Source organism: Manis pentadactyla, chromosome 3, assembly GCF_030020395.1.
Source record: "Manis pentadactyla isolate mManPen7 chromosome 3, mManPen7.hap1, whole genome shotgun sequence".
Taxonomy (NCBI): domain Eukaryota; kingdom Metazoa; phylum Chordata; class Mammalia; order Pholidota; family Manidae; genus Manis; species Manis pentadactyla.
In genome coordinates this window covers 45506351-45526052 of record NC_080021.1, presented here as the reverse complement: position 1 = coordinate 45526052, position 19702 = coordinate 45506351, and the positions used below count along the sequence as shown (strand labels likewise).

The following is a 19702-nucleotide window of genomic DNA, read 5'->3' as shown; positions in this document are numbered from 1 at the left end:
ACTTACACCAGTAAATCTCCTTGCTTCATAGTCATACCATACTTTATTTAATTCATTTTTTTTTTTTGTAGTCCACTGTGTTTTCTATTTCTAGGATTAGACAAATGCATGTTGCTGTAAGGCTTAGCTAATAGTTCTTTATTGTAACTAGGGTTTTTCTTTTGCAGATGTTTGTCCCACACAAAGAAAATGGGCACATGCTGAAATTCCTTGAAGCAAAATTTGGACTAAATATGACTAAGTAAGTTTTAGATTACATAAGTTTACCTAACTCTATACCACTTAGAAGTTAAAGAGCAAAACAGTCAAAGGAAGGAATATGTACCTAATTACCTACCACTTAGAAAATAATTAATTTGGGATATTATAATATCTAGAAATGGTATGACATTAATATTTTTTCTTATTTAAAAATATCTCATTTAAGTCTTCTATAAATCAAATATACTTAAACCACAATGGCATCACAGTATTTTGAGGCTATCTTTTCTCTTGATGAGGAACAATGATAAAACCTAAAGTCAGAGTACATTAGATTTAAAATGAATAAAGAGCCAAAGTAATCTTAACCACTACATGAGCAAAGTGCTTACATTAAAAGGGGTTGTGGGCATGAGGGTAGGGACTATATCTTTTTAAATTGTGTGTATAAGCCTGACACTTAGCAGGCAATTAGTAAAAATTGATTATAGAGCTTCCGAATTGGCCTGTCCACTGGCTTTCTCTTTAACCTTGGGAGACTCTGTAATGAGCCAGGATGAAGGGCTGCTTTTGTCCAGTGTTTCTTAGTTGATGTTATGTAGTACCCCTTTGTTCAGCATGTCAGGTATAGATTGCTTCACTAGTAATGCACAGGATGTTTTCAGAAAAAGGCATGGTCCTTGTCCTTAAGGATACTGCAGTCTCATTCATATTTGAAATACTTACATTTCAAATCTCATTACAGTTAATGACATGGGTGGTATAAACAGTAAATGCCTTATGCTCAAATCTGCCAGTTGGGTATTAGGATTTGTAGTTCACCAGAATTTCAGGAAACATTTCTACTGAGACAAATTTCAAGAGCCACCAAAGAAATGTTAATATTTATTGGATATACAGGATACCAAGCTAGGTACTTTGGGAGATACAAAAATGACTATAGTCTAACACAGAGCTGACTGCACTTAAGCACTATAATAAAGGGTAAGTAGAATGCCATGGGAATACAGGAAAGGAAAGATTGAGACTAGGGGATATGAAAAAAATGCTCACTAAGTTGGAATCTGAATTGGACCTTGTAGAATTAGTAACTTCAATAGGCAAATGAAAAAAGAGGTACATTTGTCATAGGTACAAGATACTTTTATGTCAGCCTCTTTGATACAGCTTTATTAACCTTTTATTGTAAAGCCAGTGATTTGTGAAGCAGGTGTTCTCAGTGCATCAATGAGCACTCCTGTACATTGCTCCATCTCTTCTCTCCTTTTCCAGGGCTAAGGATTGAGGATAAAATGGAGGCTGGGGATGGACTGGGAGTAAGAATGCAAATAAACTACATGTACTAGGAGTTTTGTTGATCATATTTAACTTTGGGTCAAAAAAAAGCTCATAATGATTCTTATAGCTCAAAATACTTACATTTCAAATTTTATGATTATTGTCTTAATAATTAGGTATCTATTTTTAAAGTGGGTCCTAGTTGAGTTATATTTATCAACATGAAACAGGGCTGTCCAACAATAATATAACATGAGTCACATATGTAATTTTTTAGTAGCCACATTTTTTAAAAAAAAGAAAAGTGATTTTTAATAACGTTTCCTTTAATCTGATAATTAAAAATATTTTTATGTGTAAACAATATAAAAATTACCGAAATTTAAAAAATTTATTCCTTTTCTCATTCCTTTTTATCTTTGAAGTCCAGAGTGTATTTTGTACTTAAAGTATATCTCCATTTGTACTTGCTATGTTTCATGTGCTATTTGCCATATGTATTTAGTTACCATATTGGGTAGCACACAGACAGATGTTGGACAGCTGAATTTTTTGTTGTTTTCCAGATAACAATAGAAAGTGAAATGTCCATAAAACTGTATTGGGTTCTAGAGATGGTCACATTACCGGATAATAAAAATCAATTTTACATTTAGCAGGGCATTTTGTTGAGGAGGGTTACTAATGCTATTAGCTTCATTTAGGCAGGCTGGAATCTTGCTGTTAGTAAGTGCATGGATTTAGGGATTGCGTTTTCTTTTGTTTTAACTTTCACTGAGATAGAAAAATACTTTTGTGTACAGTAGTTTTAAACACCTGTGAATTGAATATACTTTTTGTTTTCTGTAGGAATTTTACAATGAATTGGCTCCTGTGTCAAGAATCTCTGCAAACACCATCTCAAGACTTTTTTTTGCGATTGACACAGTCTTCTTTATTACCTTTCTATATTTTAGTGTTAATTATTTGTTTTCTTTCTGTGATGCAAGTTATTTTTTGGAGAATTAAGTGAGTGCCTATGAGAATCAATCACATTACTAATACATTGCAAAAATGTATAAAATATTTATTTTCAATATCCTTCTAATAAGGTGTATTTGTTTTAGAACTTTAATTCCATTATTTCTTCATCAGTATGTAAAATAACATTGTAAGTTAACCAGATAAAGTTTAAGTTTATATATCTCAATACATATGTTCATATTTAATGTAGGAACAATATTTAAATAATCAGTTAAACTTTGTTACCAATTTGTTTACCACCAATACACTAAAATTTTTACGTAGTGTAAGAATAACTTCTGTTTAACTTAAGCTAGTAGTATAAGTGATTTTAAATTATGAAATTTAACTATTTTGTAAAATATTTCATGTTTGCTATTTTGTAAAATATTTCATGTTTTAGAAGAGGTTATGTATGGTATCTCAATTTCAAGAACTTAGTTATTTGATTTAACTATATTGGTTTAGCAGTCACTAGTTGAGTGATAGCTGATAAACAGTCTAAAAGTCTTTTATTGCATTTCTTGAACTTTCATATTTAGTCTTCACTGAGTCAGTTGTCTTTAGGTTCTAAAAGCCATTTTCAAAGACTTTGATCTATAAGCTAAGCGTTTGACTAGCAGAATATACTTTCAGATTTTACAAACCACCTATATTTATTCTTATGAAGAAATTTAAGATCTTTCATTTTTCAAATACATATTTTCAAAATAGTAAAAAAAACATTTCTTTTCTTTAGTGGTAAGAAGTTCCTGAAAGAAACTATTACTCTTGAGGATGGACGAATTGGAGAAAGGCCAGAAATAACATATCATGTGATTCATACTATTTTATTGGGCTCTCTTGCATTGATTATAGAAGGGTAAGTGTACTTTATTTGGTCCATTTGTTTTTTTTAGAGAATTGTCCTTCCTAATGGTAATAAGTGCATACTTGTGAAAATACATTTATAAAGCTATAAAAACTCATAATCTACAAATGTTCTTAATCTAACTGGCATTTACAAAAGTGTTTATGTTATAATGAACTGACATTTACTTATTCATTCATTTGTTCAAAGCTATTAAATGTCTTCCAACGGCCAGCCATTGTGCTAGTTGCGGGAGGTTCAGTGGTGAACAAAAGTGGACACACACAGTCTCTAGCTTTAAGTGACTTATGGGCTAATGGAGGAGACAGATGTTAATCACACAAAAATAAAATTAAACTTTGATAAGTGAAGTAGAGATAAAATGGTTTGTGAGGGTAAGGGTTTAACAAATGTACCCTTCTCTTTGAAGTTTGGTCTCAGATGAGAAATAAAAAGAGAATAAATAAGTAATATATTCTGCATCTGTATTCTTTGGTTCTGAGCACCCAATTTCAGTGTGTGAAGGGGGTTTCCTCACACCAACGAACAATTCTCTGGACACCAATTTGGTGTCCTACAATTCAATTCAGTTGTGACACCAGTATCCAGGGACAGCACTAGAGTCCACATAAGCATTCAGCCCTACAAGACAGACCTCCACATGCCTGCCTCAGATGTCACATTGTAACCTGTGCTTCTCTGACTGACTAGCTATAAAAGATTTCTAAGAACCCCTCCTCAGGTTCAATAAGTTTACTAGTGCTTATAGAGCTCAAACATTTTACTTATTTACAAGATCACCAGCTTATTATAAAAGGATATAAACGCAGAAACAGCCAGATGGAAAAGATGCATAGGGCAAAGTATGTGGGAAGATGCTCAGAGCCAATAAAGGAAAATTGTGAAATGTCCTAAAATTAAGTGACATAAGGGCCAGAGAATGGGGAAGAAAGACAAGGGAAGGTAATCAGTCAGTAGCATCAGGCTGTAAATCAGAAACACTGCATTCCTGGATGAAACCTACGACAGTTATCTTGAAGATCCTCAGAACCACTGCATCCCTTTTTTTTCTTAATTGAGGTATCATTAATATACAATCTTATACTGGTTTCAAATATACAGCACACTGATTTAACAGTTATCCATATTATTAAATCCTCACCTTCACTAGTGGGGTTACTATCTGTCAACACAGAAAGATGTTAACAGAATCATTGGCTGTACTCTCCATGCTGTACTACTATCCCCATGACCAAGTTACAGTATGATTGAGAATTTTTGTGCTCGTTTATCCCCCTCAACCTCCCTCCCTACCTGCCCACACCAACCCCTCCCTCATGGTAACCAGTAGTCACTTCTCTGTGTCTCTGAGTCTACTGCTGTTTTGTTCATTCTGTTCTGCTTTGTATTTATATTCTACAAATAAGTGAAATCATAAGGCAGTTGTCTTTCTCCACTTGGATTATTTCACTGAGCATAATACCTTCTAGATCTATCCATGTGGTTGCAAATGGCAGGATTTCTTTTCTTATTGTGGCTGAATAATACTCCATTGTGTATATGTACCACATCTTCTTTATCCATTCATCTATTGATGGATACTTAGGTTGATAACGTATCTTGGCTATTGTAAATAATGCAGCTGTAAACATGGGGATGCATATATCTTTTTGAATCAGGGATTTTGTTTTCTTTTTTTTTTTTTTTTTTTTTTTATTGAAGGGTAGTTGACAACAGTATTGCATTACATTAGTTTCAGGTGTACAACACAGTGATTCAACATTTATATACATGATAATTCTAGGTACCAGGTATCACCATACCAGGTTGTTACAATATTTTGACTATACTCCTTATGCTATACATTACATCCTGGTCACTTATTTATTTTACAATTGGAAGTGTGTTTATATATATATATGTGTATATATATATTTTGTGAGGGCATCTCTCATATTTATTGATCAAATAGTTGTTAACCACAATAAACCTCTGTATAGGGGGGTCAATACTCAATGCACAATCATTAATCCACCCCAAGCCCAACCTCCATCAGTCTCCAATCTTCTGATGCATAACGAACAAATTCTTACATGGAGCACAAATTCTTACATAGTGAACAAGTTACATGGTGAACAGTGCAAGGGCAGTCATCACAGAAGCCTTCGGTTTTGTTCCTGCATTATGAACTATACACAGTCAGTTCAAATATGAATATTCATTTGATTTTTAAACTTGATTTATATGTGGATACCACATTTCTCTATTGTTATTATTTTTAATAAAATGCTGAAGTAGGTAGATACGAGATAAAGGTAGAAAACAGAGTTTAGTGTTGTAAGAGAGCAAATGTAGATGATCAGGTGTGTGCCTGTAGACTATGTGTTAATCCGAGCTAGACGAGGGCAATAAACATCCATGTATGCAGAAGATTTCTCTCAGAACATGAGGGGGGAGGTTCTAAGCCTCACCTCTGCTGCTCCCCATTTTCTCACCACATGGCCCCCTGCGACTGTGCCTGTCTTAGGTTGTTCCTCCCTTGAGGAATCTTACCCGTCTCTGGCTAACCAGTCATCTTCCGGGGCCATACAGGGAAATGTGAAGTTGGTAAGTGAGAGAGAGGCCTTATTGTTTGAAAAGGTTAGCTTTTTACTTCTTTGCAAATTTATGCCCTGTGGCTTCTATGCCCAGCATTTGTCTTGAGGTGTCTTTACCACTTGGAAGAATTATGATACTCGGTAAATTCGACATGTGGCACGAGTTCTATTTAAAGGTTATGATTAGGTAGGAAGAAGAAAAGCTATAGAAGTAGCAGGCAGAAGAAAACCTGGGAAGATTGATTATTTCTTTGACATATCTTCTTGTAGAGTAACTTCAGCATGGATAGGTTTTAAACTACTAATTAAATTGTGCACACACATTAACATAATAGGAATATAGTTACCTAACCAAAGCATACCTGTAATTACCAGCCATCTCCAGTGAAACCAAGAAAACCAGTTAGGCACCTTAGGCATTTGTGAAAACTTATCTATGATATGGTGGATATTGTCCGACTGAACTTTAACAGTCTGAGAGAATTCAGATAAACTAGAACAACCCATTCCTGGGGACTGTTCATATCCCATATGTTCTTTTAACGATAAATAGTCTGTGGTTGTAAGATTTTGGAGTGCTACAATTTGCACTTCTCCTAATTCTTGGTTGAGTTCCAGCAGTATAGATCCAGTCCAATTTTTGTTTTACTGTATGCACAGGCCAGCTTAGATATCTCCTTCATCATTCCCATGGCAAGTCCAGGAACTGGTGGGATGAGTGCATCTACACCTGTGACAGTGCGTGGATCTTTGTTGGAGATTTTTTTTTTTTTGCTGATCATCTTCTCTCATGAGTCTTCCTGAGAGTGCTGATGTTGGAAGTTCTTTTTCATATCGTATCTTAGTTCATTTTTGGGGTAGCCAAATTAGGCTTTGATCCTCTGTATAAACACAAACAGACCCTTTGCCTACACTTTTATATGCCCTTTATATCATTGTGTAGAACTCATTGGAGGTCACCACATAGGAACTGCTTTTTTTTTTTTTTTTAATCATAAATCTACACTTACATGACGAATACTTTGTTTACTAGGCTCTCCCCTATACCAGGTCCCCCCTATATACTCCTTTACAATCACTGTCCATCAGCGTAGCAAACTGTTGTAGAATCACTACTTGTCTTCTCTGTGTTGTACAGCCCTCCCCTTTCTCCCACCCCGCTATGGATGCTAATCTTAATACCCCTCTTTTTCTGCCCCCCCTTATCCCTCCCTACCCACCCATCCTCCCCAGTCCCTTTCCCTTTGGTACCTGTTAGTCCATTCTTGAGTTCTGTGATTCTGTTGCTGTTTTGTTCCTTCAGTTTTTCCTTTGTTCTTATATTCCACAGATGAGTGAAATCATTTGGTATTTCTCTTTCTCTGCTTGGCTTGTTTCACTGAGCATAATACCCTCCAGCTCCATCCATGTTGCTGCAAATGGTTGGATTTGCCCTTTTCTTATGGCTGAGTAGTATTCCATTGTGTATATGTACCACACCTTCTTTATCCATTCATCTATCGATGGACATTTAGGTTGCTTCCAATTCTTGGCTATTGTAAATAGTGCTGCGATAAACATAGGGGTACACTGGTCTTTCTCATACTTGATTGCTGCATTCTTAGGGTAAATTCCTAGGAGTGCAATTCCTGGGTCAAATGGTATGTCTGTTTTGAGCATTTTGATGTACCTCCATACTGCTTTCCACAATGGTTGAACAAGTTTACATTCCCACCAGCAGTGTAGGAGGGTTCCCCTTTCTCCACAGCCTCGCCAACATTTGTTGTTATTTGTCTTTTGGATGGCAGCCATCCTTACTGGTGTGAGGTGATACCTCATTGTAGTTTTAATTTGCATTTCTCTGATAATTAGCGATGTGGAGCATCTTTTCATGTGTCTGTTGGACATCTGTATTTCTTTTTTGGAGAACCGTCTGTTCAGTTCCTTTGCCCATTTTTTAATTGGGTTATTTGTTTTTTGTTTGTTGAGGCGTGTGAGCTCTTTATATATTCTGGACGTCAAGCCTTCATCGGATGTGTCATTTTCAAATATATTCTCCCATACTGTAGGGTTCCTTTTTGTTCTATTGATGGTGTCTTTTGCTGTACAGAAGCTTTTCAACTTAATATAGTCCCACTTGTTCATTTTTGCTGTTGTTTTCCTTGCCCGGGGAGATATGTTCAAGAAGAGGTCACTCATGTTTATGTCTAAGAGGTTCGTGCCTATGTTTTCTTCCAAGAGTTTAATGGTTTCGTGACTTACATTCAGGTCTTTGATCCATTTTGAGTTTACTTTTGTATATGGGGTTAGACAATGGTCCAGTTTCATTCTCCTACATGTAGCTGTCCAGTTTTGCCAGCACCACCTGTTGAAGAGACTGTCATTTCGCCATTGTATGTCCATGGCTCCTTTATCAAATATTAATTGGCCATATATGTCTGGGTTAATGTCCGGATTGTCTAGTCTGTTCCATTGGTCTGTGGCTCTGTTCTTGTGCCAGTACCAAATTGTCTTGATAACTATGGCTTTATAATAAAGCTTGAAGTTGGGGAGTGAGATCCCCCCTACTTTATTCTTCTTTCTCAGGATTGCTTTGGCTATTCGGGGTCTTTGGTGGTTCCATATGAATTTTTGAATTATTTGTTCCAGTTCATTGAAGAATGTTGCTGGTAGTTTCATAGGGATTGCATCAAATCTGTATATTGCTTTGGGCAGGATGGCCATTTTGACGATATTAATTCTTCCTAGCCATGAGCATGGGATGCTTTTCCATCTGTTAGTGTCCCCTTTAATTTCTTTTAAGAGTGACTTGTAGTTTTCAGAATATAAGTCTTTCACTTCTTTGGTTAGGTTTATTCCTAGGTATTTTATTTTTTTTGATGCAATTGTGAATGGAGTTGTTTTCCTGATTTCTCTTTCTGTTGGTTCATTGTTGGTATATAGGAAAGCCACAGATTTCTGTGTGTTGATTTTGTATCCTGCAACTTTGCTGTATTCTGATATCAGTTCTAGTAGTTCTGGGGTGGAGTCTTTAGGGTTTTTTATGTACAGTATCATGTCATCTGCAAATAGTGACAGTTTGACTTCTTCTTTGCCAATCTGGATTCCTTGTATTTTTTTGTTTTGTCTGATTGCCGTGGCTAGGACCTCCAGTACTATGTTAAATAACAGTGGGGAGAGTGGGCATCCCTGTCTAGTTCCCGATCTCAGTGGAAATGCTTTCAGCTTCTCGCTATTCAATATAATGTTGGCTGTGGGTTTTTCATAGATGGCCTTTATTATGTTGAGGTACTTGCCCCCTATTCCCATTTTGCTGAGAGTTTATATCATGAATGGATGTTGAACTTTGTCAAATGCTTTTTGAGCATCTATGGAGATGATCATGTGGTTTTTGTCTTTCTTTTTGTTGATGTGATGGATGATATTGATGGACTTTCGAATGTTGTGCCATCCTTGCATCCCTGGGATGAATCCCACTTGGTCATGGTGTACGATGGTTTTGATGTATTTTTGAATTCGGTTTGCTAAAATTTTGTTGAGTATTTTTGCGTCTACGTTCATCAGGGACATTGGTCTGTAGTTTTCTTTTTTGGTGGGGTCTTTGCCTGGTTTTGGTATTAGGGTGATGTTAGCTTCATAGAATGAGTTTGGGAGTATCCCCTCCTCTTCTATTTCTTGGAAAACTTTAAGGAGAATGGGTATTATCTGTATGTCTGATAAAATTCCGAGGTAAATCCATCTGGCCCGGGGGTTTTGTTCTTTGGTAGTTTTTTGATTACTGCTTCAATTTCGTTGCTGGTAATTGGTCTGTTTAGATTTTCTGTTTCTTTTTGGGTCAGTCTTGGAAGGTTGTATTTTTCTAGGAAGTTGTCCATTTCTCCTAGGTTTCCCAGCTTGTTAGCATATAGGTTTTCATAGTAGTCTCTAATAATTCTTTGTATTTCTGCGGGGTCCGTCGTGATTTTTCCTTTCTCATTTCTGATACTGTTGATTTGTGTTGACTCTCTTTTCCTCTTAATAAGTCTGGCTAGAGGCTTATCTATTTTGTTTATTTTCTCGAAGAACCAGCTCTTGGTTTCATTGATTTTTGCTATTGTTTTATTCTTCTCAATTTTATTTATTTCTTCTCTGATCTTTATTATGTCCCTCCTTCTGCTGACCTTAGGCCTCATCTGTTCTTCTTTTTCCAATTTCGATAATTGTGACATTAGACCATTCATTTGGGATTGCTCTTCCTGTTTTAAATATGCTTGGATTGCTATATACTTTCCTCTTAAGACTGCTTTTGCTGTGTCCCACAGAAGTTGGGGCTTAGTGTTGTTATTGTCATTTGTTTCCATATATTGCTGGATCTCCATTTTGATTTGGTCATTGATCCATTGATTATTTAGGAGCGTGTTGTTTAACCTCCATGTGTTTGTGAGCCTTTTTGCTTTCTTTGAACAGTTTATTTCTAGTTTAATGCCTTTGTGGTCTGAAAAGTTGGTTGGTAGGGTTTCAATCTTTTGGAATTTACTGAGGCTCTTTTTGTGTCCTAGTATGTGGTCTATTCTGGAGAATGTTCCATGTGCACTTGAGAAGAATGTGTATCCTGTTGCTTTTGGATGTAGAGTTCTGTTGATGTCTATTAGGTCCATCTGTTCTAATGTGTTGTTCAGTGCCTCTGTGTCCTTACTTATTTTCTGTCTGGTGGATCTGTCCTTTGGAGTGAGTGGTGTGTTGAAGTCTCCTAGAATGAATGCATTGCATTCTATTTCCTCCTTTAGTTCTATTAATATTTGTTTCAGGTATGTTTGTGCTCCTGTATTGGGTGCATATATATTTATAATGGTTATATCCTCTTGATGGACTGAGCCCTTTATCATTATGTAATGTCCTTCTTTGTCTTTTGTTACTTTCTTTATTTTGAAGTCTGTTTTGTCTGATACCAGAATTGCAACACCTGCTTTCTTCTCTCTGTTGTTTGCTTGAAATATCTTTTTCCATCCCTTGACTTTAAGTCTGTGCGCATCTTTGGGTTTGAGGTGAGTCTCTTGTAAGCAGCATATGGATGGATCTTGCTTTTTTATCCATTCTATTACTCTGTGTCTTTTGATTGGTGCATTCAGTCCATTTACATTTAGGGTGATTATTGAAAGGTATGAATTTATTGCCATTGCAGGCTTTAAGTTTGTGGTTACCAAAGGTTTAGGGTTAGCTTCTTTACTATCTTACTGTCTAACTTAACTCGCTTGTTGAGCTATTATAAACACAGTCTGATGATTCTTTATTTCTCTCCCTTCTTATTCCTCCTCCTCCCTTCTTCATATGTTGGGTGTTTTGTTGTGTGCTCTTTTTAGGAGTGCTCCCATCTAGAGCAGTCCCTGTAGGATGCCCTGTAGAGGTGGTTTGTGGGAGGCAAATTCCCTCAACTTTTGCTTGTCTGGGAATTGTTTAATCCCTCCTTCATATTTAAATGATATTCGTGCTGGATACAGTAGTCTTGGTTCGAGGCCCTTCTGTTTCATTGCATTAAGTATATCATGCCATTCTCTTCTGGCCTGTAGGGTTTCTGTTGAGAAGTCTGATGATAGCCTGATGGGTTTTCCTTTGTAGGTAACCTTTTTTTTCTCTCTGGCTGCCTGTAATACTTTGTCCTTGTTTTTGATCTTTGCCATTTTAATTATTATGTGTCTTGGTGTTGCCCTCCTTGGATCCCTTGTCGTGGGAGTTCTGTGTACCTCTGTGGTCTGAGAGGACATTTCTTCCCCTAGTTTGGGGAAATTTTCAGCAATTATTTCTTCAAAGACATTTTCTATCCCCTCTTCTCTCTCTACTTCTTCTGGAATACCTATGATTCTTATATTGTTCCTTTTCGTTTGATCACTCAGCTCTCTTAAAATTCTTTCATTCCTGGAGATCCTTTTATCTCTCTCTGCATCAGCTTCTCTGCGTTCCTGTTCTCTGTTTTCTAGTCCATTAATGGTCTCTTGCATCTCGTCCATTCTGTTTTGAAGTCCTTCCAGAGCTTGTTTTATTTCTGAATTCTCCTTCCTTAGTTCTTGCATATTTCTCTGCAAGTCCATCAGCATGGTTATGACTTTTGTTTTGAATTCTTTTTCAGGAAGACTGGCTAAATCTATCTCCCCAGATTCCTTCTCAGGGGAAGATGTAGCAGATGCCGAAGCTGTCTGGGTTAGTCTTGTCTGGATCATATTTTTTTGCCTTTTCATGTTGACAGGTGCTATTGACTGTCAGCTGGGAGGGCCAAAATTTTCACTTGCTACTGGCCTTTCTTTACTGGGACAACTGCGACCCCTAGTGGTTTGTGTTGGGTAATTGCGTGTAGAGTGGGTCTTTGTGTCTTGCCCGGCCGGAAGGGAGAAATTTCCCTTTCTGTGGGCGGAATTTGTCTCAGGCTGCTTCTCTGCTTTCGCAGCACCCGGTGGCGTAATGGATGGGGGGCTGCTTCACTGTTTGCCTCCGTGAGGGGTCTCAGAGCTGTTGCCCAGGGGGTTAGTGCACCCGGTTTTCCCTGTAATTTCCAGCTGCTGTACTGTGACCTGGGTTGTTTCCGTCAAGTTGTTAAGTCCCTGTCCCTTTAAGACTTTCAAAAAGCCCCCGCTTTTCTTTGTCACAGGGGCATCAGCTTCCGCACCCGCTCAGAGGTCTTACTCCCTGTTTCCCTAGTATCCAGGGCCCCCTGGGCACGTACTGTGTCTGCACTCTGGCCCGGATGGCTGGGGCTGGGTGTTCGGCAGTCCTGGGCTCCGTCTCCCTCCCGCTCTGCCTATTCTTCTCCCGCCGGGAGCTGGGGGGAGGGGCGCTCGGGTCCCGCCGGGCCGGGGCTTGTATCTTACCCCTTTCACCAGTCGCTGGGTTCTCGCTGGTGTAGCTGCAGTCTGGCCACTGTCCTGCGTCTTCTGGTCTCTCTTTTAGGGCTAGTTGTGTTTGTTGTATTTTCAAAAGTATATATGTTTTTGGGAGGAGATTCCCACTGTCCTACTCACGCCGCCATGTTGGCTCCGCCTCTCTCTCGGGATTTTGTTTTCTTAAGGAAGATTCCTAGAGGAGAAATTACTGGGTTCAATGGTATTTCTATTTTTTGTTTTTTGAGGAACCTCCATACTGCTTTCCACAGTAGCTGCACTAACTAACATTCCCACCAACAGTGTAAGTGGTTCCTATCCTAACCAACACTTGTTATTTCTTGAATTTTGCATAGCGGTCATTTTGGTGTGGGGTGATATCTCATTGTGGTTTAGATTTGTATTTATTTCCCTGATGATTAGTGATGTGGAGCATCTTTTCATGTGCCTCTTGGTTATCTGTACTTCTTCTTCAGAGAAGTGTCTGTTAAGGTCATCCACCCATTTTTTAACTGGGTTGTTTTTTTTGGTGTTGAGGCTTTTGAGCTCTTTATGTATTTTGTGTGTTAACCCCTTATATCATTTACAAATATATTCTTCCATACCATCAGTTGACTTTTTGTTCTGCTGATGGTGTCCTTTATTGTACAGAAGCTCTTAAGTTTGATGTAGTCCCACTTGTTCATTTTTTATTTTGTTTCCTTAGCTCAAGGAGATGTGTCAAGGAAAAATTGCTCATACTTACATTCAAGAGATTTTGCCTCTTTTCTTCAATGAGTTTTATGGTTTCATGTCTTACATTCAGGTCTTTAATCCATTTTGAGTTTACTTTTGCATATGGAGTTAGGCATTAACATTCTCTTGCATTTAGCTGTCCAATGTTCCCAACACCAGTTATTGAAGAGGCTGTCTGTTCCCCATTGTATATTCATGGCTCTTTTACTATTATTTAATTGACCATATATGTGTGGGTTTATATCTGGGCTCTGTATTCTCTTTCATTGATCTATGGGATCTGTTCTTGTGTCAGTACCATGTTGTTTTGATTACTATAGCTTTGTAGTAGAGCTTGGAGTCAGGGAGCATAATACCCCCAGCTTTGTTCTTCTTTCTCAGGATTGTTTTGGCTATTTGGGTCTCTTGTGGTTCCAGATGAATTTTGGAACTATTTGTTCTAGTTCATTGAAAAATGCTGTTGGTATTTTGATAGGGATTACATTGAATCTGTAAATTGCCTTGGGCAGGATGGTCATTTTGACAATATTAATTATTGTATTCCTATCCATGAGCATAGGATAGATTTCTTCTTACTTGTGTCTTCTTTAATTACTCTCATGAGTGTCTTAAAGTTTTCAGAGTATAGGTCTTCCACTTCCTTAATTAGGTTTATTCCTAGGTATTTTATTCTTTTTTATGCAATTGTTAATGGAATTGTTTTCCTGATTTCTCTTTCTGATAATTTGTTGTTAGTATATAGAAATACAACAGATTTCTATGTATTAACTTTGTATCCTGCAAGTTTGCCAAATCCAGTTATTAGTTATAATAGTTTTTTGGTGGAGTCCTTAGGGTTTTTTATGTATAATACCATGTCATCTACAAATAGTGACAGTTTAACCTTTTCCTTACCAATTTGGATGCCTTTATCTCTTTGTGTTGTCTGCCATGGCTAGGACCTCTAGTACTATGATGAATAAAAGTAGTGAGAGTAGACATCCTTGTCTTGTTTCTGGTCTTAGAGGAAAAGCTTTCAACTTTTCACTATTAAGTATGATACTAGCTCTGGGCGTGTCATGTATGGTCTTTATTACATTAAGGTATGTACTCTCTATGTCCATTTTGCTAAGAGTTCTTATCATGAGTGGATGTTGAATTTTGTCAAATGCTTTTCAGCATCTATAGAGATGATCATGTGGTTTTTATCTTTTTTGTTAATGTGGTGTATGACATTGATTGATTCACAAATATTATACTATCCTGCATCCCTGGAATTAATCCCAGTTGGTCATGATGGATGATCTTTTGGATGTATTTTTGAATTGAGTTTTCTAATATTTGTTGAGGATTTTTACATCTATGTTCATGAGAGAGATTTGTCTTTAATTTTCTTTTTTTGTAGTGTCTTTGTCTGGTTTTGGTATTAGAGTGATGCTGGCCTCATAAATAAGTTTTTAAGTATTCCCTCTTCTACTTTTTGGAATACCCTTAAGAAGGATGGGTATTAGCTCTTCTTTGTATGTTTGGTAGAATTCAGCTGTGAAGCGATTGGGCTCTGAATTTTGTTTTTTGTGGAGTTTTTGATTACCAATTCAACTTCATTGCTGGTTATTGGGCTGTTCAAATTTTCTTTTTGTTCCTGGGTCAACTTGGAAGGTTGTATTTTTCTAGGAATTTGTCTGTTTCTTCTAGGTTGTCCAGTTCATTGGCATCTAATTTTTCATAGTATTCTCTAATAATTCTTTGTATATCTGTGGTATCCATTGTGACTATCCCTTCTTTGTTTCTGTGACTATTCTTCTTTGTTTATTTATTTGTGTGCTCATTTTTTTTTTGACAAGTCTGGCTGAAGGTTTATCTATTTTGTTTATTTTCTCAAAGAATCAGCTCTTGGTTTCATTGATTTTTTGCTATTCTTTTATTCTTCTTTGTATTATTTATTTCTGCTCTGATCTTTTATGTCTCTCCTTCTACTAACTGGGTTTCATTTGTTTTTCTTTTTCTTGTTTAATTGTGAGTTTAGACTGTTAATTTGGGATTGTTCTTGTTTCTTGAGACAGGCCTGTATTGCTATGTATTTCCTCTTAGAATGGCCTTTGTGGCATCCCACTACTGGACTGTCTTATTTTTGTTTTCATTTGTCTCCATGTATTGCTTGATTTCTGTTTTAATTTGGTCATTGATCCATTTATTATTTAGAAGCATGTTGTTTAGCCTCCATGTGTTTGTAGGCTTTTTTGTTTTCTTTGTATAATTTATTTCTAGTTTCATACCATTGTGGTCTGAGAAGTTGCTTGATACAATTTCAATATTTTTAAATTTATTTAAGTTCTTTTTGTGGCCTGGTATGTGATCTGTTCTGGAGAACATTCCATGTACACCTGAGAAAAATGTTAATCCTGCTGCTTTTGGGTGGAGTGTTCTGTAGATATATCTGTTAAGTCCATCTGATCTAATGTTTTGTTCAGTGCCTGTATTTCCTTTTTTATTTTTTGTCTGGTTTTGATCTATTGATGTGAGTGGTGTGTTATAGCCCCCTAAAATGAATGTGTTACAATCTCCTGCCCCCTTTAATTCTGTTAGTATTTGTTTTACATATTTAGGTGCTCCTATGTTGGGAGCATAGATATTTACAATGGTTATATCCTCTTATTGGACTGATCCCTTTGTCATTATGTAATGTCCTTTGTCTCTTATTACTTTCTTTGTTTCAAAATCTATTTGTCTGATATAAGTACTGCTACTCCTGCTTTTTTCTCTCTATTGTTAGCATGAAATATCTTCTTCCATCCTTTCACTTTTAGTCTGTGTGTGTATTTCAGTCTGAAATGAGTCTCATGTAGGCAGCATAGAGGTGGGTTTGTTTCTTTATCCATTCTGCCACTTTATAGGGCTTTTGATTGGTGCATTCAGTCCATTTACATTTAAGGTAATCATTGATAGATATGTACTTATTGCCATTTTATTGTTTTCTGTTTGTTTTTATAACTCCTCTCTTATATTCTTCTCTTGTTATTTGATGGTGTTCTTTAGTGTTGTGGTTGGATTTCTTTTTTACTTTTTTTGTATATTCATTATAGGCTTTAGGCTTGTGGCTACCAAATGTTCAAGGATAGCTCCCTGACTGTATAACACTCTGTATTAAGTTGCTGATTGCTCTATCTCAAGCACAATCTGAAAGTACTTTTTTTCTTATTCCTTCTCCACACTTAATATATTAGATGTCATAATCTGCAGTTTCTGTGTATCCTTTGGCTGATTTTGTGTATAGTTAGTTTTGCTACTTTTGTTTTGTTCTAATTTCATACTTAGTTAGTAATTAATCGGTCTACTACCTTTACTGTTTAATTTCACTGGTGAAAACTATTTAGCCTTAGGAACATTTCCATCAATGGCAGTCCCTCTATCTTATTCTGTAATATTGGTTTAATTGTTATAAATTCTTTGAGCCTTTGTTTACCTGGAAATTGTTTAATCTCTGCTTCAAATTTGAATGATAATATTGCTGGGTTTAGGATTCTTGCTTGAAGGTCCTTCTGTTCCAGTACATTAAATATTTCATGCCACTCCCTTCTGGCCTGTAAGGTTTCTGCTGAGAAGTCTACTGATAGCCTGATAGGGTTTCCCTTATAAGTAATATTTTTTGTGTGGCTGCTTTCAGTATTCTCTCGTTATCCTTAATCTTTGCCATTTTAATTATTTTATGTCTTGGTGTTGTCTCCCTGGGGTTCCTTTCATTAAGGGCTCCCTGTACTTTCGTGACCTGAGTGTATATTTCCTTTCCCAAATTGGGGAAGTTTTCAACAGGTATTTCTTTAGACTTTGTATCTCTTTGTTTCTCTCTTCTCCTTCTGGTAACCCTGTTATGTGAATATTGTTTCATTTGGATTGGTCGCAGAGTTCTCTTACTATTCTTTCATTCCTAGAGACCCTTTATTCTCTCTGTTCCTCAGCTTTGTTGTGTTCCTGTTCTCTAATTTTCATTTCATTGATTGTCTCCTCTATTGGCAGCAATCTGTTATTCATTCCCTCCATTGTATATTTTATTTCAGTTACTGTGTTCTTCAGCTCTTTTATCTCTTTGTTGAAGTCCTCCCTGGGATCTGTAATACATTTCTGCAGATCAGTGAGATATTTATGACTTTTACTTTGAAATCTTTATCAAGAAGATTGGTGGTCTCTGTTTCATTTAGTTCTGTTTCTGGTGTCTTATCCTGCAGTTTTGTTTGGAACATGTTCTTTTGCCTCCTCATTTTGTCAGGGTTTCTATGTTTCTTCCTTTGTGTGAGATGGCTCTGCCATGCTTCCTGGTCTAATGAGTAATGGCTTTATGAAGAAGGCATCCTGTGGTACCCAGAAGTTCAGAACCCTTTCCTCTCCACTGCCTGCTTCTCCTTTCCTGTGAAACCCCAGTTGCTGTTGGTGGGCAATGGGTGGGGTAGCCTTTATGTCTGTCAACAATGGTTCATCTCAGTATGCTGAGGCTGGTGGTTTGCCTCAGCCGGGCCTGTGTGATCAGAGCAGTGGCTTCTGCTGGGATCATTGTGGGCGGGGTCACCCTCTGCCTGTGGTGCAGCAATGGCTGGGCTGCTGGGTTAACAGGGGTGGACAGGGGTGGTCTCACGGTGAGTTGTGCAATGGCAGGGCGCCCAGGCTCGTGGAGGCAGCACCGTTGGCACAGTGGGCAGGACACCAGAGTGTGCAGCAAGCAGTGGTAGCAAGTCCCACAGTGGGAGGCTGGGCTTGCAGCGGAGGCAGCTATTTGCACCAGGATGGTGCACAGCTGCTATAGCAACGAGTCGTTCAGGTGCTCCCTAGCAGCAGTGAGGTGCTCAGCACTGGGCTTGGCCGCGTGTGGGGAGGAAGGAGCTCTTAGAGCTGGCTCCTGCCTCCCCAGCTGGCCAGAAACAGGCCTGTGAAAGCTGGGAGAATCTCACTGTGCCCGCCAGTCAGCAAAGTCCGATGCTGCTGGGCCAAGTGGGCTGACTCGTCAGCGGTACACAGAGAAGCGCCTGGGGGCTGAGCCACCAGCGAGGGGAATGGAGTGTCTGGGGCTCCAAAGAGTGCCCGACTTGTTAGACCCAGGTAGGACTGGGGAGGTATCATATCATCCATCTGACCTTTCTCCTGCAGAGATAGCTCCTTCCAACCATCACCCCTCTGGCTTCCCTCCCACTGCTGGGAAGTCTTTTAGCTGTTGCCTCTGTGTTAGGTTGCAGTGGGACCAGCGCAGCATGTCTGTCTCCCACAGGTGACTGGTGTCTCAGCCTCCCAGAGTGTTCACACCACCCTGTTGTCCAGTCCTGCTAATCACCAGAACTCAATGCAATGTGGACTGGTGTTCCTGGAGCAGATCACCAGGGCCGGGTGTGCAGAATTCCTGGGCACCTGTTTTCTCCCTGGACAGTTCTTCTTCCTCCTGCCTGTGGGCTGGGATAGGGGAAGTGCTTGGGTCCTTCTTCATCAGGGCTCTGCCACTGCCCTTTACACTGTGGTCTTTTCTTCTTATCCAGGTGTAGGTGGCCACTGTTCTGCGGTCTTCAGTTCATTTTCACATTTAGTTGTATTTGCTGTAGTTGCCTCCTTGCTGTGTGTGGAGGGAGGAGGTTCTGTCTTGCCTTCCTACTCTGTCATTTGGAGCTGACTATTTTGCTTTGTTTTTATATTCCACAAATAAGTGAAATCATATGGCATTTGTCTTTCTCTGCCTGGATTATTTTGTAGAGCATAATATACTCTAGATCCATCCATTTTGTTGCAAATTGCAGGATTTCTTTTTTTTTTTAATCACTATATCCCTCTTGCTGTGAACACTGCCAGACCATCATCAACAACTAGTCCATGAGCCTTCTCTACAGACTAACCACCTACCCACCAGACTTCCTTGCTTTGCGTTAGCCCACTTTCTTTATCTATAGCCAATGTAAATTTAAAGAACTTTCTTTCCTGGAGATCCATTATAAATGTCCCCTGTTTCTTGAGGCTAGAGGACAAGTTGTTTATGTTAACTGGCATTGCTGCTGGTAAAGCAGAAACTTCCAGGACTCAATCCTTTTTCTGACTTGCATCTGTAAAGGTTTGGTAAGCCCTTTTATTTCAGAGATCTTGGTTTCTGGAGTTGGGTTTATCAGAGCTTCCATGATCTTTTCAGGCATGCCACTTTCCCAAATCTTCACGTGTTCACCAACTGAAAAATTTTTAAACACTTTCCTTTTGGGCTTTTATGGAAG

General features: G+C 38.1%; 1 protein-coding gene across 7 annotated transcripts in view; it reads left to right on the top strand.

Moving 5' to 3' along the window:
- The window catches only part of DPY19L4 (dpy-19 like 4), an 81765-nt gene that overhangs the window by 31211 nt on the left and 30852 nt on the right, over positions 1-19702 (top strand). For all 7 annotated transcript variants that reach the window (XM_057497884.1, XM_057497886.1, XM_057497888.1 and 4 more), the window contains 3 exons: positions 168-241; positions 2329-2487; positions 3221-3343. In XM_057497884.1, the coding sequence (XP_057353867.1) occupies positions 168-241; positions 2329-2487; positions 3221-3343 (356 nt within the window). The remainder of the gene's footprint in view (positions 1-167; positions 242-2328; positions 2488-3220; positions 3344-19702) is intronic.